Here is a 20225-nt window from a genome sequence, read left to right as displayed (position 1 = left end):
CAGAAAATCCTGGAAAGTTCTGTCAGCACCGAATATGTCCTTTCATTAGCCATATGCTGTAGTATTTAACTTCATAATTATTGTTTAATATCTATTTCTGAAGTATGTATACATTAGTGGAGATGCTGGATGAAAGGAGAAGGGAAGTCAAGTCCCTAAATCTGTATGAGTGATCTGAGGGTATAGCTAAAATATAAAAGGGGCCAACTGACCGTGCAGGAAAATTCGGCATAGTCTTGCAAAATTATAATGCAAAGTATTTTTCTGCTCAGAAGAGAAGACTCTTGTAGGCACAGGGTTAGCAGTGGACTAAATACTCAGAGTGCCACAGGGCTCTGGTAATGAGCCGGAACCTCTTCCTCAAACCACCTCTTTGAAGCACATTCTGTCAATCCACAGCTCTGGTTCTGTATGAGGTTCACTGGGATATAAAGTTTGCATAGTAGCAAACTATGATGGAACAGATTTATTACGTTCTGATGTTTTATTTATTTTGTCAATAAATTTTGCACTTCTTTTTCCTTCCCTCTCCATCTTCAAAAGAATCTGATCACAAATAATAGAAGTGAAATAAAAAAGAATAAAATAATAATAAAAAAGAAATGCATAAATGTTTCATCTTATATAAAAATCACTAAATATTGAAGAGCAAGTTTCAGAATTCTCAAATTTCTTAACATAACTCTTAGAAAAATCAATTCTTATTTTGTGTTTTGCTCATGTTTCAGTGTATAATGGCTATCACCGACATTTCTAGGTCTAAGAACTCGGAATAATCTGATAGTATTCAGAGTTTCTTGATATTTTTGTTTGTTTCTTTTGTTTTTCAGGAGAGCAGTTGAGTGAAATAATATGTTAATTATTGTCCCTTTTGGTTAAATTCAGAATTAAGGCCGTATAATGTTACATGATTTTCTGTGTTCTAATGATATTTACCAATAAAAATCAACACTCTTCCATAACTAATAAGACATTTGCATATTTTCCAGATCCTCCAAAGGACAATGGTGGTTCAGAAATACTCAAGTACTTGCTGGAGATTACTGATGGAAATTCAGAAGGTGAAGGTTTTGGAAATTGTTTTATTCAAATCCAGTAGCAAGCCCTCATTTCTAATATGACAAACATCTGTGTAGTAATAGTGGGCAGTCATTAATTCTAATGATAGAGCTACTACAATAAACAAACTTCAATCCCACAGTGACAATTTGTCTCTTTCAAACATAGCATCAGACATCAGAGTCTGCTTGAAATGTACGTTTTTATCATATTTTTAAATTTTTTGTGTCATTTCTTTAATCCAGAGGTCCTAATTAATTGAATAATTAAGTTTTCCATCCCTTCTCTTGGCACACGTTCTCTGGAAATTCTTACAAGCAGAGAGTGTCAGAAGCAGTCAGCAGGAAGGATAAGGTGGAGACAGCAAACAAGTTTGGTCATCTACAAATTCCCATGTCCAGTGATGACAAAATTTAGTAGTATTGTGGGCTAGTGACAAGTGTCACACTTTTACAACAAGTTTAGAAAATGTCTTTCCATCTTTGTTGTGATTTCTGAGTCAGATTATTTATTCATTACTTGTCAAACTATGTGGATTAAAGTGGAACAGTGTTAGAGATCAGATTACTTAAATAGTGCCTTTTAAAAAATTCTTGGATGAGGGCCGGCTCCGTGGCTTAGCGGTTAAGTGCGCGCGCTCTGATGCTGGCGGCCCGGGTTCGGATCCCGGGTGCGCCCCAAGGCACCACTTCTCCGTCCAGCGCGAGGCCGAGTCCCACGTACAGCAACTAGAAGGATGTGAACCTATGACATACAACTATCTGCTGGGGCTTTGGGGGGAAAAAAATGAATAAATAAAATCTTAAAAAATTCTTGGATGTTCTTTCTAATAAAATCATTAGGCTTTAATAGAAAAAAATAGAGTTGTCAGAACATTAAAAATGACATATCTCACCACTCTAATCCCTACAACTATTAATTTAAAAATAAAGTCACATGCATATGGCAGAAAAAGAAAGAGTTGAGTCATCTTTACAAGCAGTGCAGGTGTGTGGCTTGCCTTTTATTCTGTACTGCAATGGCCACCTGGAGTATTTTGTTTTTCATGTCAGTCAGGTCCTATTTTAAGCTAAAAACATGAGAATTCTTTGAGATGGACACAGCTGTTGTTAACATAAAATCGTCTTCTGTGCCAAAAATTTGATTGTTTTTTACATTAGAAAACCTACCTAGGAGAGAAGTCGTGTATATGTGGTGGCTCATTGTGAAAACCTAAGTATATTTTGAGTTCTTGTGGCTCCTTTGACCACTAATGACAAATCAAAAGTAGATGCCATTCTCTACTTAAATTAAGAACTTTGCTAGTGCATAAAGTCAATAATTAATTGAATTTTTTCAGTCGTCCTTGTTCCCAGTCACCTGTTCAGGAGAGGTTTTCTAATCAATAACATCAGGATCACTGTCTTTACTATCCCCTTTCTCCTGTGGCCCTAGTGCATATGACTAGGGCCAATTGTCAATCTAACCTACTAAGCAGCTGAGGGAATTCGTGGACGTTACTTTAGTAAAATATCATTGAATGGGGTAAAAGTATTTTCCCTAAAACAACTTCATGGAGTAAAAGGCTTTTGTAAAATAGTCAACTGGAAACATAGCATTAGTGAGAACAAAGAGGAGAGAAGACGTCTTAGGGGCCCAGCCATGTGAGCCAGGCAGTCGGTCGAAGCAGCCCAGATGCATTTTCCCTGGTGGCGGCAACCGCGTCGGGCACCCAGACCCCTCCAGTAGCCCTGCTTTCTTTCTTTAATCCTGATAAGTGGTCAGATAACTTGGGTCACATGGAGTGTTTGATCTTTAGTTTGTCACCATCCCAGGCCTTTTTGTATTTTAAGTGGGTCTCCGAGAAGACAGCAGGCCTTTACCCGAGGGACTCAGTCTGTACTGGGAGGATTTCACCCGCTGCGACCTCCGGGCAGATAAGAGCAGGGAGAGACTCTCCCACAGTGCCCTAGACTGACCAGAAGCCTCGTGGCTGAGCAGCCTTCCCCATTCCCGGCTGGCCCTGGAGGCTTCTCACACCAGAGCCGTTTCACAGCTTGCTCAACGCTGTCCTCTGTCTCCTGTTACCACTACCCACCGTGCCAAGTGCGGACTTTGTGTGGTTTCCAGCATCCAAACCTCATAGTCAGCAAATGTAATAATGGTGATATTAAGCAGTCTAGCCAGCAAGACTATGTATTAAAAATGAGCCATGTTATTTTAGTATTTAACTTGGTAAAGAAAATGGAAAGCGAGCGCTTTGCTATTAAAGAAAAAAGAATAGGAGATGCTGGTTTTCGCGGAAACCGCTTAGAGCTTTTTCTGATCAGTAATGCTTGATACTGTTACGTCTTCACAGAAGGCGTCAGCTCACACACGAGTCTTGTTTTACAGCGAGTCAGTGGGAAGTGGCGTACAGTGGATCGGCTACGGAACACACTTTCACTCACTTGAAACCAGGCACTTTGTACAAACTCCGAGCATGCTGCATCAGTACTGGTGGACACAGTCAGGTTGGTTTTGTTTCAGTATAAAAAGTAAACGTCTTTGGTCAATTTCAGACAACCTATCTATAACATCAGAATAAAATTGCTATTTAAAAGTGTATCTTGGTAAAACCTGCCATGGCATCACATCATGAAATGAAAAATAGAGGTTTTTGACTTATGCTCTAGAGGACATAAAAAGATAGGCCCAAATGATTCTCCACTGAATTGTGGTACTTTTGGGTACATTTGTCACTTAGTTATTTTTGAGAAGACTTTGGCATGATCACATATGACAGTTGAAAATTGGTGGTGGCCTGGAGTTTGTGTTAGCTAAATAAGGAAACCTCAGTTACTGCAATGCTAGAAAAGCATAGAATTTAGAGTCAAAAAGGTATGACCTCCAGCACAGCTCTGCTGTTACTACATTTGGCAGTTTTGTAAGAATATGACACATACTTTCCTTGAGGTACTTTGCTGCCACCTGCTGGAAAATTATTGTAAAAACCATATAAATCTATGAGCTGAATGGCACCTCTGCGATGCTGCAGTGCCCAGCATACACATCTGTAGGCAGCAGCAGTTCTCTTGTTTGCTATTTATATGACCTTAGACCAACCAGTTAACATGTCAGGAGCCTTGCTTTCAAACACACAGTGTTCTCATAGCCTCCAAATAATCTAATAAATCACACGAAGTGCTCTAGAAATGAGAGAGTTATTATCTAAATGGCTTTAACTTACACTAATAAAGTGAGAGGCAAGATGGTAAAAGACATTTTTATTGTAGAGATATTCAACATTATGGTGTGAAGCTATTAATTTTGAGAGAGAGGCTGATGGTGGCTAATAGACCTGTGCTGGGTTGACCTTTCAAGAGAATACCTGCCGTTAGGGTGCCTCATTTTGCCAGGCAAGCCACCTCCCACGTCGTCTTGTGTTTATTTTCTTTTCCCCCCAGGGTAGTGGTACTGCGACGTCTAGACTGTCCATACGGACACACTCCTGAGAAAAGAAGGTCCAGTTAGACCATGTCTGTGCAGTGCCAGGGCTCTGGAGTGCCTCCCAGGGTGGGGTATAGCCAAATCAAAGCCACAGATTGTCCGCAGTGCCTCCTGTGTGTGAGGCACTGACAGAGGCAGCGGTGTTCCTTGAATGTGTGGAGCATGTTTCTTCTGCACCACTTTTCCCCAGGAAGAGGAACGAGTTTGGTTGAGCTGTATAGCTCTACCTTATTTTCTCCTGTCTCAAAAAGGGGGTGAACTTCCACACCACCAGCTTTGGACAACCAGATCCTGCAAAAAGAAGGCCTACTAACTTCAGCATTAACAGGACCTGCTGGTTAATGTCAGACTCAGTTGATTAATATTGACTTTATTTGCTTTTCTGCTCTGTATGTGGAGGGTTGACCATTTATGGCACCATTTAAAAATTTTATCCAGCTGTTGTTTTGTGTTCTCTTCTGTCCTCATTGAAGGGTTACTCTGATTTTGGTGTAAAGGAAAATAATTGTGTGCTTGGGATACACAACACTCATGTCTATGAATCTGACTTCAGAAATACTCATTTTTACCAGTGCCATATGCAGTATATGTCCACACTTAAAACACACACGTGAATATCTTATTTCATTAAAAAAACATGTACACATTCAATGTGTAACCCCCATTTGGTAGCATTTACAGTTACGGGGTGGAATTTGCCTGTTATATAGACGTCTAATAAATTCACAGTAACTAAGAGATGATTCTCTCTGGTGTTTCTCCCACAGTGTTCTGAAAGTCTCCCTGTTCGCACACTAAGCATTGCACCAGGTCAGTGTCGACCACCGAGGGTTTTGGGTAGACCAAAGCACAAAGAAGTCCACTTAGAGTGGGGTGAGTGAACCAATCTTCACATTGACATTGACAGTTTGGACAATTGGAGATTGAGGTTAAGACTTAACGCTTTGTAATTAAGTTGCAAGTCTTCCTTCTGAAAGCCGTATTTGTTTCTGTTGAAAATGTCCATATTCTTTTTAATGTACGTTGGCTTGGGTTTGTATTCTCCCCTGCGCTGTTGTTCATCCTCCTATTCCTGATGGTGCCACACGTGCAGGGAGGGCACTTTTCTAGAAAATGTTTCAGAGCAGCTAGTTTTTTTTTCCGGAATTTTTCAACTTTATTCGTAAAAGAAAAGATGTGCTCAATTTCGAGATTAAACCGAGAAATGGTTCATAAGGTAACATCTCACTCCTCCTCGTCTTTGCTGCTTTGTCATGTGTGGGTCCTGGTGTTTTGTAGTATTGACTCAAGCTGTATTAGCATTTCCTGTTGTGTCAGCAGTTTCCAGCATGTAAAATTGCAAACATAAACCTGCAGAACTCTTATCAGACTATTTTTCTCCACCACTTCTGTCTAAGATATAATAAAATATTGTTCCAATTTTGAGTCCTCCATCTTGATTTAATGTGTCCTTTGGTTTCAAGTTAAAGAGATTTTCTTCTGTTTCTTTCCTTTACCTTGCATTAGAATGTAAAGAAATTTGCCTCATAGTTCTATGGTTTTGAGATTATTTTGTTAGTGTAATTAAATGTACTTGCTTTGGAAAGTATCTATAACATCATTCAGAAACTTTTTCTTTTGTATCGTTTTTTTTGGAGTGGGGCTTGTTCTGTAAGAGATATTGAGGACAGGCCACCTACATGATATTTTGCAAACCTTGTGGAAAATCAAGTGTGATACGATCAACTGGAAGCACAAAAATATTCTAAGATGAAAAACATTCTCCATTCCCAGATGTTCCTGCCTCTGAAAGTGGCTGTGAGGTCTCGGAGTACAGTGTGGAGATGACGGAACCCAAGGATGTAGCTTCCGAGGTGTACCATGGGCCGGAGCTCGAGTGCACTGTTGGCAACCTGCTTCCCGGAACCGTGTACCGTTTCAGAGTGAGGGCGCTTAATGATGGAGGGGTGAGTATAAGGTTACACACCATAACCAAAATAGAAGGTTCTAGCACTTTCCTTTCTATCCTGAAATTCCTCAGCAGTGTCTGTCCAAGCTTGACAACCATTAAAGAAGTGTATATAGAATCTTCTTTCTGAATTGATATATTGCGATTTCATACAGACCCAGCATTGGAAATTTTGTTTCTTTTGTCCTCATATCATTAAGATGGAGTTCAAGGTTAATAAAAACATCATCCTTTAGATGCTTTTGGTAGTTTTTAAAATAATTTCTTATTTTCTCATTGACTATATTAATTAGTTTTGGAAATTAGGACACATAATATTCCTTTACCTTGTTGTCTAAATCACCCAGCAATGTCTTAGGTCAGTTTTCACAACTGGACTGGGGTAGAGGGCAAGGAGGCCAGCTTACTTGTTTTTCTTTTGTTTCAAAGTGAAGACTATAGAACTTTCTGACCCTTCCTTCTACTGCTCCATTTGGAGTTGTCGAGGTGGACTATTTGAGATTTAAATTATTTGTGTCTGCATTCTATCCACAAAGATGTTTGTTTTGTTTTTTTTTAATTGCAGAGTGATGTGAATTTTAGGAAGATTCATGATGAGAACTAGATGATTCAGAAATGTAGGGCTTGTTGGTGTGTCAGAGGTGGGCAGAAACATGAAAGAAGGCAGATGGGTGTGAGGGAAGCAGACTGCTGCCAGAGCCCCCCAAAGTGCTGTGATGGGCATGGATGCGTTCCATGCAAATAAATAGATGTAATTAATTGTTGAAAATTTTGAAAATAAGAAAGCTCAACTGACAGTGACAGGAAGCGACAATGACTTTTTCTAGTTCTTGGTGGTCTTCTTCAACATTTCAGAAGTGAAATCTGTGTCTGTTTAATCTGTTTCATGTTAGCCACAGCTGACTGTGAAAACATTTGGTCTGAAGTAGGATCTCAGACCTATGACAGGAGCTGGATTTCTTCTAATTCTCCATTAGGAAAGAATTTCAGACACAGCACAGATATTTAAATTTTTTAAAAAACACAAAACTAAACGTAAAAGTGTATCGATGAGAAGATAAGAAAGCCCATACACCCAGACTTATAATTATGTAAATCAAAAGAGGATGGATAGTGATGATCACAGAATTGCAGAAACTTTATTTTACTGATGTTTTTGCCCTTTTCCCCATCAACTTTTCATGGGACTTCTACCATAACAAAGATAAGTGTGCAACTAGACTGATTTGAGTTTTACTTTCTCTCCCCTTTCACTAATTTATCATATAAACAAGCTATCTTCAGCCTGGTTTGTTCCTGTTGTATTGGAAGTTAACCATGTATTTGACTTATAGTCTCCTTTTGCTGTCCATTTCAGAGTACTTCTCTTCCCCATCCACCCCCACCCCCGAGTATATTTGCAAGTTATCTTGGAAAATGTGAGAGGTGTTCTGTGTTTTTTTTAAATCTTCTTTCCCATTTTGAAAAACTAGTTACGTAGTTCATTAGCCTGGGAATTTATTTTATTTCACTCTTTGCCCCGACTCTTTGAATTATCACATATTCTACTATTGAATTGGGTGGTTATGGCTCTCGTGAAATATTTTAAATCTCAGTGGTGGTTGGCTCTGAGCATTGTGGTCACTGACAGAAAAGAGACGTGCAGTATAAACCTTCTAATAGTTGAGATGGTGGGGCATGCTAAGAAAACATTCACAGGAGCATTAATTTTCAAAAGGGAAAATACCAGTATCTAGAAGAAATACTCAGAATTTTATAACCAACAGTTCCAAGTAGATTTTTGTGCCTTAACAATCAAACTGCAGTGTTGGGGCCAGCCCGGTGGTGTAACGGTTGGGTTTGTGTGTTCTGCTTAGGTTGCCCAGGGTTCACTGGTTTAGATCGTGGGAGCAGACCTACTCACCGCTCATCAAGCAATGCTGAGGCAGCATCCCACATAGAAGAGCTACAACTCTACAACTATGATACACAACTATGTAGTGGGGCTTTAGGGAGGAAAAAGAAAAAGAGGAAGATTGGCAACAGATGTTAGCACAGGGCCAATCTTCCTCAAAAAAAAAAGTCTTCTAAAAAAAATAAGGGCCGGCTGGTGGCGCAAGCGGTTAAGTGCGCACGCCCTGCTGAGGCAGCCTGGGGTTCGCCGGTTCGGATCCCGGTCACGAACCGACGCACTGCTTGTCAAGCCATGCTGTGGCAGCGTCCCATATAAAGTGGAGGAAGATGGGCATGGGTGTTAGCCCAGGGCCAGTCTTCCTCAGCAAAAAAAGAAAAAAAGGAGGATTGGCAGATGTTAGCTCAGGGCCGATCTTCCTCACATAAATAAACAAACAAACAAATAAATAAATAAAAAACTGCAGTGTGCATCTGACTTAGTTTTCTTTGATGTCCTCTGAGAAATGTTAAAGCACAATGCCGTGGTGTGTCAAAAATCTGAATATTTTTGTTTCTGATGTCACAGTAAAGGAAAAATATTTGGTACACCAACTTTCTGAGCCTTTTGAATGAAAAGAATATACACGTGTAATAGACAGGTACCACTCAGGGAATGTATGTAGGAAAAAACCTATACACATTCAATTGAAGGTGAAAACCATTAGGTAATATTTTTTAATCAGTTGTGTTGATGATGGTGTTAGCCTAGCCCTTATTTACTTATAAGCTTGCATATGCACACACGCACAAACACATACATGTGTGTCCACACACACACATCCATACGAGCGTCACATACCTACATACAGGTGTGTGTGTTCCTCTCTTTCAGTATGGCCCCTATTCTGATGTCTCAGAAATTACCACTGCTGCAGGGCCTCCTGGACGGTGCAAAGCACCTGCCGTTTCTTGTACGCCTGACGGATGTGTCCTGGTGAGTTGGGAGGTAAGTCAGGCCCATGTTCTTCAGCAATTTCTGTTTCTTCTACTTGATCTGCCTCTAGTGATGAGGAACCTACCAAGTCAAAATTCACATAGTGGTGATTTTTACACTGTGATCTCCACTGGTACTTGCTTGGATCACTTAGAGTTGTGGAAATTTTGCCGTTGGTCAGAATTGAGAGGAAATTGAGGCTCTCTTTCATGCCTTTCTTTTGTATGTATTTGAAATATCCTGGGGCGTGTTGCTCTTTCCCAGTTGAGTTAATTGAACACAAACATCATAGGAGTTTCTCTGCAGTGAGAGTATTGACTCCGTTGATTGATGCTTTCCAGAGTCCTGAAAGCTCCGGTGCCGACATCTCCGAGTACAGGTTGGAATGGGGAGAAGATGAAGAATCCTTAGAACTCGTTTATCACGGGACAGACACTGGCTTCGAAATAAGGGATCTGCTGCCTGCTGCACAGTATTGCTCCAGACTACAGGTGGGCTGACTTCACTGGGATGCTACTCACCCACACTGCTGTTCCATGAAAAGCCTCTTGAGGAAACTTACTCAAAGGCTGGTGATGGAGGCTATCAGGAGGGGTGATAGGGAAAAAAGGGTCCTTTTAAATAAAAATGAATTTAATTGTTTTGGTATTTTACAGTTAATTTCTGCTTGTCTAGGAGATCCTAAAACATAAGAACAAAACCAGATTCTTCTCCGCACTACTTCTCCACACCCTTGCATCTTCGTTGTTTGTCGCTTCACTGAGTAAATGACCAAGCCCAGGCCAAGGTAGCACAGCTCCTTAGGGAAGATGCCTTCTGTCTGAATTCCCCCAAGATGCACATTTCAGTGGGAAAGCCACTGAGAACTGGCAAATGACGGAAAATTCATATGCCAGCTGTTAAATGGAGGCAAAAACAAATATTAGAGTAGTTTGAACTAGTCTGCATTAGATTACAGGACCCACCTCCCACGTCCCAGTGCCCATGAACAAGGCTGGTGATCTGTAAGCTTCCACGTGAGAATCCAAATAGAATAACATCAGGAACAGTAGGCGCATAGCCTAACCCTTATGGGTGACAGTAGTCACGGATTTACTTTATTGACTTGAATAAATGATCTTTTGTCCCTTTGTAAAGCCTGTCGTTCTGAGAAGCCAGGGTTTTTTGGTCCCTCTCTTCCCATTTGTTCAGTAACGTTTCTTGAGCACTACATCATGCCAGAATCAAAGGATGATCAGGATGATCAACAGGAGAGAGAAAACGATTAATCAGATACGGTTCTTGACTTTGAAGAGTTCTGTCTTCACACACATTTAGATTTAAATAGATAAAGAAGTAAACATGCCAGATTTAGGTTTCCACCTGGTTTAAGTCGTGGATCAAATTGCTTATTACAAGTATCGACACTCAGTGTCTCTGGCCTCTTTGGAGAAAATATTCCCGTTGTAAGTTAATTTTCCAGATCAACTGAAGCTTTTCTGCTAAATTCTGAAGCCTGCTTCATCATAAACATTTCTGATTAAACTCTTTTGTTATACACCTTCCTTCCTTCTCAGTGAAGCTCCTGGGACATAATTAACCCTTTGTCAGTGAGTCAGGGTCATAGCACATCATCTGAGCTTTATAATAGTGATGCTGAGTCATTGGGAAAAGGTTAAATTATGTGCTATTCTCCTGTTTTTGAAACAAGGCGGGATATAAATAAACAACATCTGCCACCACAGGAAAGAACTTCACTGTGCTTTTCGAGTTTTGATCTCTCTTTAAAACATTCTACTTCCTTTTTTCCTTTCAGGGTATATGTTGTTTAGCACTGACTTCCCAAAACTGCATTTTAAAAGATACGTTGGTAAGAATAGAGCCTGAGTAATAATCCTTTTGGTAGTTAAAAGTGGAAAATATTTTCAAATGTCTATACTCGTTTGTCATAAAATGAGTCAGACCCTATGAAGGGAAGAGTACTTTAAGGCCACTGTTGCTATGCTAAAGAATTATTGCCCGGAAAAGGGTCTCCTCAACGTATAATGATGTCTTGGTATCTGTGGGTGGGCCAAATATGAATTATTTTCATTTGACATTACTACACAGGTTAAACCTGAATATTCAGCACCTTAAAAATTAAATCACTGTAATACCTATATACGTGTTTTATAAAAATTGGGTGAAACATTTCCTGTTTTGCTCAGGAATTTTTGAATTTTTATATTCTTTCTTAGGAATATTTTAATTAACAAGCAAAGCACCAAAGTAATTCTGTTCACATAAGGCATACTGTATATTGTAGGCAGACTCTTATTTAGTAAAAGGTTCTTCTGAATTGTTTCCTTTGAAAACTGGTAATAATAACTGGTGTAAATCAAGAAAGAATTTTCCATAGAATGAAGCTAGAAAAGAAAATGGGATCCTGGAATAGAAAAAGAACATTATTAGAGAAATTGATAAGAGTTGAATCAGGTCTATATGTAGTTAATACTGTTGTGACAATGTTAATTTCCTGGTTTTGATCATTGTTCTGTCGTTACATAAGGTGTTAATATTAGGGAAAGCAAGGGGAGAGATATATGGAAATTCCTCTGTACTATTTTTGCAACTTTTCAGTAAATCTAAAATTAGTCCAAAATGGAAATTTATTTTTTTTTTAAGTAGGAAAAATAATTTTGCTCTTGGTTTTCCCAGTGGGAAGGAGAGAAGTGAAGCAGTGATTGTTGGCCTGACACTCTGCCAGGGTTTTACATGTTAACTAACTTAATCTTTACAATAATCCTATGACTTAGGTGTTACTGTCCCCATTTTACATCTGAGGAAGCAGACTCAGATATTAATTTGCCTAAGATCACACAGTTAGTAAATCATGGAATCAAGATTTGGACTAAGCTCCAAAAGCCATGTACTTTTCCTTCTGTTACCTGGTGATATAAAGTCTTGGTTGATGTGAACAGTGGGCTCCACAGTGTCTTCTTTTTCTGCCCCTGTCATAAATTTGTATCCAAAAATAAAATCTCTTAACCTACTCATAAAATAAATTGTGACATTAAAATTTTACCAAAAAGAGAGTTGAAGTATTGTCATGAAATAGGACTAGATATGACAAAATATTACAGTAGAGTTTTAAAAGTGATTTGATAGCAAATGAATGCTCTTAGCTTGCTTCTTTGAAATTAACAGTAATACGCAGGCGGCGTAAGTTTTGTTTTGAACCTTTAATTTAAGAGTTCAGACCACTTTCCTTTAGTTTGTAATTTGTCTTCATAAGCTCTCCTGTGAAGTAAACGAGAACTAGGTTTTAGAGTACATTCACTTTTGTAAGGAGGCAGCCAAATGTTTTTCTCTTTATAAGGAAAAATATATATTTTTAATAACATTTATTGAGCACATACTCTGTGTCAGCTACTCTTCTCGTTGCTGGGGGTAGAACAGTGAACCAACAGGTAGCCTTGCCCTCATGGAACTTACGTTCTAATAAGGGGAGTAATTAAGTGAAATACATGCTATGTTGGTGATAAAGGCTATGAGGAAAGCTAAAGCAAAGAAGGGAAATAGGGAACGAGGAGGATCAGGGGGATGGGGTGAGTGCACGTTTAAATTCGGTGTGCTGAGAGGGCTTGCTGGGAAGCCAGCACTTGAGAGCAGGCCTGAAGGAGGTGAGGGAGCGAGCTGTGCAGATGTCTAGGGAAGAAGCTTTCTGGACCGAAGGAACAGCAAGGTGCAAAGGCCCTCAGGTGGGGCAAACTTGGTGTCCCTGTGGGACAGCAAGGAGGCCTGTGTGGCTGGAGCAGAGTAAGTGAGGGGAGAGCATTCGGTGACAAGGTCAGAGAGGTAATGGGTTTTTGGGAGGGTGGTGATGATGAGCAGATCAGATAGGGTCTTGTAGGCTGCTTTGAGGACTCTGAGGTGTATTCTAAATATGGTGGGAGGCCGTTGAAGGGATTCAAGCAGTATCACTCTGCTGTGAATATAGACTATGGGGCAGGGGCTGACACAGATACCAGTCAGGAGTTCGTTACAGTAACCAGATGAGAAGAGTGTAGTTGGACTCGGATGGTCGTGCAGGATGTGCTGGTGGCTTGAATAAGGGTATGAGAGGAAGAAAGATGTCCAACAGTGACTCAGAGATAGGACTTGAAGGATGGGGAAAACTACAGGGGGTGCAGTGGAGTTTTTGGTGAGAAGTGACAGGGTGGACAGGAAGAGACGTGTGGGTATGAGTTTGAGATTCCTATTTGACATCAAGTAGAGATATTCAAAAGACAGTTGGATATACTAAGCTGGCATTCAAGGCAGAGGGCTGAGCTACACAAATAAATTGCGAGTAGGATATAAACGGCATTTACCCCCGAGACAAGACGAGATCTCCAAGAATTTGAGCAGAGATAGAAAAGAAGAGGTGTCCAAGGCCTGAGCCCTGGTGGCCTCCAGTGTTGAGAGATCGGTGATGAGTAGCAACCAGCAAAGGGCATTGAGAAGCAGCAGCAGATAAGTAGAAACAAGAGTACAGGTCCTGGAGACCAAGGAGATAAGTATTTGAAAGAATGGTGAGGTGTCAGCTATGGCGCTCCGGTGAAGTCAGACGAGGGCTAAGCAGTGATTTCAGATATGAGTTTAGCATTCACCTGGAAAACAGTACATATCTTTTCTGAAATTCCTATAGCTCTTCCAATCAAAAGTCAGATTACTGAATTCCAGTCCCAGGTTTGCCTCTGAATCTGGGGCCTGAATTATGTAATCTGACTTAGAGTTCACTCCTCTGTGAAAGGCAGATAAGAATACCTGCCATTTAATATCTACCTCTGACAGTTATTGTGAAGATCGCATAAGGCAATATATAAAATGAAGTGGGCTGTGCAAATATCGTGTTATTTTAAAATCATTTTTATTAAGAGGTGATGGGGTGATGTTATCTTTTGCTTTATTAGCAGAAAAGGGGTGATTGGCGTTTTTTGGAAAGTGGTCATTAGATTAAAGTGAACAGTTGTTAAGATTTATCTCCACCTACGTTTCTAGAAGTAAATTGTATGTTTAAATTTATTTAACAGCACCTAATGTGAAGGCATTAGGAAGTGCTAATGCGGTAATGAGGACTTTGTCTCGCTGTTCTGTTTTTAGGCTGTCAATCAAGCTGGAGCAGGACCGTACAGTGAGCTTGTCCTTTGCCAGACACCAGCATCTGCCCCCGACCCTGTCTCCACTCTCTGTGTCCTGGAGGAGGAGACCCTCAATGCCTACCCCGATTCACCTTCTGTGTGCCTTGTACTGAACTGGGAAGAGCCGTGCAATAATGGGTCTGAAATCCTTGCCTACAATATTGATCTTGGAGACACTAGCGTCACCGTGGGCAACACCACCTCCCACATTATGAAAGATCTCCTTCCAGAAACCACCTACCGGTGAGTGCAAGGTAGCAGAAATAAAGCTGCCTCAACACAGCAGCACTTGGGTCTAAAGGCCAAATGGGTGAATTCTAGCCACTCTTAATGTATTTGAGAGTACTAAATGCAAATATAGTTTTAAAACTTGTAATGCTTTATGCTTCATGAGTTGGTTACAAATGTATACAATGTCTAACCTCTGAGGGGGGATATCATCTACCACTTTAAATCAGTTCCTCCCCCATGGTCTCTTGGTAACCACTTTTCTTTGTATTTTTTCTGTGACTCATCCCACTCTGTGGACACCCTCTGTCCTCACCGTTTACTTGCCCGCCTCTGACGCAGGGTTCCTCCATTCTTCTGACTCCCTCAAAGCAGACATCATGTTACAAAGCATTTGTGAGGTGGCTTTTACTCAGGATTTCACAAGGGGCCAGGGAAAGAAGTTACACCACACACCACCGAGCTAAACTTGATTAACATCTGCATTCTCTCTTTCCCCGGGACTTACTACCTGGGAGCCAGCCACCTCACCTTCCTCTTCTCACACACCTTTTTCTCCAACATGGACTCTTAACATTTCACATCATGCAGCTCTGTCTCCAGGTTGCCCTAACTCACTCCAAATAGTTTTTCGGTGCGTGAGACCAGGTCGTTAGAGGAGTGCAGGAACCATCTGTGGTTATTCAGGTGTGCTCTGTCAGGGCATGCCCTTTGTCAGACTGAAAGGGGTTTCTCAAAGAGGTGAAGTAGTGCATGGATTCAGATTGAGGTCGTCAGCTGTGTCTTGAGGCAAGAACTTAACCTCTCTGTGTCTCAGCTGCTGCTTCTGTGAAGTGAGGAGAACAAGATGTTACCTCATGAGAATGTTGTAAGGACTAAATAAATGAATATTAAATGCTTCTATAGGGCCCAGCAGTACATAGCAAGTGCACAATTAACATGCATTGTAATTTTCATCATCATCAAGATCATCATCCAACAAAACTAGTTCTTCTAGGGGGTAGGGCAGGGAGAGTGAAGGGCAGGCAGATAAATTTCCTGCTAACAAAGAGTTTACCGTTTCACTTTTTTGTTTCTGCAGTGTTTTCTAGTTCTATGGTCTGGTAGACCACCTTTTTTATCCCTAGAAGCTGAAGAAAGAAATCAGCTAATCAGCTGTAAGATACAGAAGTTCAGTCCTGCATATCGTATTCTCTCTATTGTTTCTCTCTCTTCCCATATCTTTTGTGAATAATTTATAATAAGTATATTTGTTTTGCTTTTTAGAACAATGACAATTTTTTGTTTGTTTACTCTTTCATTCTTTTAAGAAATCTCTTGCAGGCATAGTACTATGCACAGTGGATCTGCAAAACAGTGATAATAAACACTGTCCTTGCTGTCAGAGCATTCACAGAATTGGGGGACACTTAAATAGCCTGAGATAGCAGGGGACTGTGACATCATAGGCTGAAAATAACACTGTGTACAGACTCCTGATGGCGTTTCAGAGAGGAATACCACAGGGTTCAGAATGGTCAGGATGGTTCGAAGTGAGACTTGAGATAGAAACTGAATGAAGGAGGATACAACTTACATAGATGAAGAGGCATTGTTTCATTGTTAGCCTTTTAGCCAATCTCAGAAAACCAGTCTCCACTTTTGTTTGCTAGCCAAATGCTGAGTGCCTTTTGTGTCTAGAGCACTCTAATCAGGTGCTGAGGAAATTCAGAGATGATTCAACCCAGACCTCAGGGAATTTCCCCAATGATGATGCTCTAAGGAAACCAGACTGTTTTTCTCTGGGGAAAAATGACCAAGTGAATGTCATCCCCCAGCTGTTTCTGAGAGACCAGATGTTAAGAATATTGCCTGACCTTGATCTCTCAGGCCAGCAAACCTATGAAGAAGCCACACTGGTTCAGGGACTCACTGGAAGGTTTTGTGTCCACTCTGACCCACACCCTTGCCTACCCCAGAGTGGACTCAAACCCTCAGGTCAATCCTCTGAGCATTCAGGTCAGAAGTTATGAAATGGCTTTTGGGGCAGGATATGAGCCCAAGAATTTCACTTCTTCCTGACATTGTGCCTTCCTTAAAGGTAGCTTCAACAATTGTAAAACTTTTTTTTTTTGTGAGGAAGATCAGCCCTGAGCTAACATCTATGCTAATCCTCCTCTTTTTGCTGAGGAAGACCAGCTCTGAGCTAACATCTATTGCCAATCCTCCTCCTTTTTTTCCCCAAAGCCCCAGTAGATAGTTGTATGTCATAGTTACACATCCTTCTAGTTGCTGTATGTGGGACGCGGCCCCAGCATGGCTGGAGAAGTGGTGCGTCAGTGCGCGCCCGGGATCCGAACCCGGGCCACCGGTAGCGGAGCGTGAGCTCTTAACCACTAAGCCACGGGGCCGGCCCAACAATTGTAAAACTTTAAGGTTTGTAGAAGAATGAGATTAGAGGAATGTTGACTTATTAGTTAACATACAGTCAAGGGACTTCTAGAAAGAAATCTAGGGTTCAAGAATCTTTGTTTAATGATGAAATGTCAGTTACAGTAGAAATTATCAAAAATATTTTCCACATAAGTGGTTGATTTAAAGACATGTTAAAAAGTACCTCAGAGGATAAATCTGTAATGGAGAAGATTAAATGGTTTAGTGATGTAGGAACTAGGGAAGAAAGAGCTTAGATTTGGATAGAAAACCTCAAGGTTCTATTTAGAAAGTATTTAATGGGTGTAGCATAAATAATTCAATTCACTATTAATATGCAAGGCTATTATATTGAGCTGAATGTGGAAAGTCACAGTGGGAGGATGTCATCTCTTAGCCTTACAGGGTAGGTTGGAAGGTACCATTTTAGACAAAGTGCATGAAAATTGAATAGCTTTAGAAAAGACAAATCTTTGGCCCTAGTCATTATTGTGTTTTCTTGGCCAAAAAAAAGATTTTGCCAAAATCTTTGCTGGCCAATCAATAAATAAATTGGACCGTTCATATTTAAGATATTAAGATTAATATTCATATTTAAGATCATTTTTTGTACAACTTAAGGAATTTAGTTTTTTTAGTACATAATTGGGTACCCTATAGTAGAACTCTTGTTCTTTTATGTTTCAAAAACACAATTGCAATAATTATGTTGAGATACAAAATGAATATTTCCGGGAACTAAAGGTGTAATTTTGATCCAATCAACTTTTACCTTGCCGTCTTCTGTTCCATAAATTGGTTAAAATATAAGTGAACAGATCATGATGTTCTAGATAAAAATGTGGAATGAAACATTTTAAGTAGGCCATGGGGCTTGGATAAAGGACTTGTTTCTTTTGTTTGTTTTTGTTTAAACCTTCAGCAGTTACACATTGTTCTCCCACCGAGTTTATTCTTCCTCTGTCTTGCCTGGGCAGACTTCTCCATCTCTCTAGCAAACCCGTTGACACAAAAAGCTTTTTCTAGTGGATCCGTCACTTCTCCATTGGTGCTTGCAAAACTACCCATTGGCTTAGTGACACCTTGTCTGGAATTTGGTTGGAATTACAATGCTATTTTTAAAGGCATTATGTTTAAGTGTAGAACTGAGTTTGAAATTGAATTTGTGTTTTGGTTTGAAGAGGGAAAAAAACTGTTATTAAAAACAGAGACGTAGCTTTTTGCATGCTTCCAACCACATAGAGTCATAGGCTATGTGAGCTGAGAGAGACAAGATCGCCTGGTGTCACCTCTTCCCAGGGTCCTGGCTTGAGCACCTCCAGTGATGGGACAGTGGTTCCCACTTCTCCTCGCCAGGCAGTCCATCCCATTTGTGAATAACTCTATTTTTATAGCGTTTCCCTTGATTTTGTCAAAACCTTTCTAAATCTAAAATCGACTCAGTTGATCCTGGGACTTTGTCTAGAGCAGTGGTTCTCAAAGTGTGGTTCCTGGAGTGGTAACATCAGCATCACCTAGGTATTTGTGAAGATGCAGAGTATCAGGCCCTACCCCAGACCTACTGAATCAGAAACTCTCAGGTTGGGGCCTGACACTGCGCTTTAATTAGCCCTGCAGGAGATTTTGGTGCTTGTTGAAGTTTGAGAACCTCTGCCCTAGAGGAGTGATTCTTGAATGTTAGTGTGTTTAAGAGTCTCCTGGAGAGCTTTTGCAACGTACAGATGTCTGAGCCCCACTCCTGTAGACTGCATGTTCGTAGCCCCAGAAGGGGCCTAGACGTCATTATCTGATAACGTCAGCTACCTCCTGCCTGACCATCCTCACTTCAGTCGGATCTGTCTTCACTCGTATGGGTTTTCTGTAACCTCCACCATCCTCGTCATTCAGTGATTTCTGTTTCTTGATGGTCTCTCTAACGTGTGGTGCCCAGACCCCCAGGAATGGTCTGGCTGCTGGCTTGGAGCAGAGCAAGACTGTCACCTCCCTTGTTCTCCATATTGAGCAGTTACTAAGGTTGCCTAAAATTACTTTTTTTGGCAGCCTCATTATTTGTCTGACTCATACTGAGCTGGCAAACAACTAAAACTTAAGGTAGATTTGTTATGTTCATTTATGCTTTTTGCTAGGTAAATACAGGGATGAAAATAACATTTACTGAGTCCTTACTCTATGTCAAGCGCTACATCAACCTGCCAAGAAGTGAATGATGAATCATTTCATCCTAACAGGATGAGGTGGGCTCTATTAGGAGACAAGTTCTGAGTAGTTCAGAAGTAGCAGACTGGAGTCAGACAGCCTTGACTTCAGTCCTCGGTCCCTCATGTATTGTCTCTGTGATCTTTGGCAAGTTATTTAACTTCTCTGTGCCTCGGGTTCCTGATCTATAAAATGAGGCTAGTAACTTTAACTACCTAATAGGGTTGCTGTGTGTTTTAGATAAGATTTCAGGCACCTAGTATGGGACCTGACACACAGTAAGTAAGCATTCCATAAACTTTATCTGTTGCTAATGATTGGTAGGGAAGAAATGAGCTGGGAAGTGGGTTGTGACCAGATTATAGGTTGAAGTGTCTGTGGAAATATGGCGTTATCCCTTAAGCAATGGGAGACATTTAAGGTTTTTTTTCTGTCAAGGCAGGGCATGAAAAAAAAGCCAGTGGAAGTTCCTGGAGACAGAATGGTGGCCATGGTATCCAAGGAGCTGTCAGGAGAAGCAGCGTGGGTGAAGGGAGGGTGACTCTAAGCCAGCTCAGGTTACCCTTCCAGGAAGCCTTTTCTGAATAGCTTTGCTCTGAGCACATCTTTTCCTCCAAAGAGGTTTTCTGTAGTTAAACTACTATTTTGTGTTTCTTCAGAAGCTATCTGATGATGATTCTCTTGTTTCATATTTTTCTCTTCTTAATTAGATAATTAGATAGTAGACTGGTGGCAGGGGGTGTTATAAAACCCCATCCTTGCTTCTTAGGCCTCTCCTACCCCAACTCTTCATGGGGGATAGGGAGTCTATCCTCACTGTCCCCCCACTCTCACTCTGAGACATCCCAAGCACTGGGATGGCTAATCATGATTGAGAAGTCACCTTCCCCAGTTGAGGAAGGTTTTT

At 40.7% G+C, this 20225-nt stretch overlaps 1 protein-coding gene across 6 annotated transcripts in view; it reads left to right on the top strand.

Annotated features, from left to right (window-relative positions):
• The window catches only part of FNDC3B (fibronectin type III domain containing 3B), a 332852-nt gene that overhangs the window by 275442 nt on the left and 37185 nt on the right, over positions 1–20225 (top strand). For all 6 annotated transcript variants that reach the window (XM_087440025.1, XM_087440022.1, XM_004424734.3 and 3 more), the window contains exons 16-22: positions 990–1061; positions 3433–3551; positions 5295–5400; positions 6301–6473; positions 9240–9353; positions 9683–9832; positions 14445–14725. In XM_087440025.1, coding sequence (XP_087296151.1) covers positions 990–1061; positions 3433–3551; positions 5295–5400; positions 6301–6473; positions 9240–9353; positions 9683–9832; positions 14445–14725 — 1015 coding nt within the window. The remainder of the gene's footprint in view (positions 1–989; positions 1062–3432; positions 3552–5294; positions 5401–6300; positions 6474–9239; positions 9354–9682; positions 9833–14444; positions 14726–20225) is intronic.

Source organism: Ceratotherium simum, chromosome 15, assembly GCF_057802395.1.
Source record: "Ceratotherium simum simum isolate JZ-2026a chromosome 15, ASM5780239v1, whole genome shotgun sequence".
NCBI classification, from domain to species: domain Eukaryota; kingdom Metazoa; phylum Chordata; class Mammalia; order Perissodactyla; family Rhinocerotidae; genus Ceratotherium; species Ceratotherium simum.
Note: the sequence above shows the minus strand (reverse complement) of the source record. Positions and strands in the feature narration are given on the sequence as shown.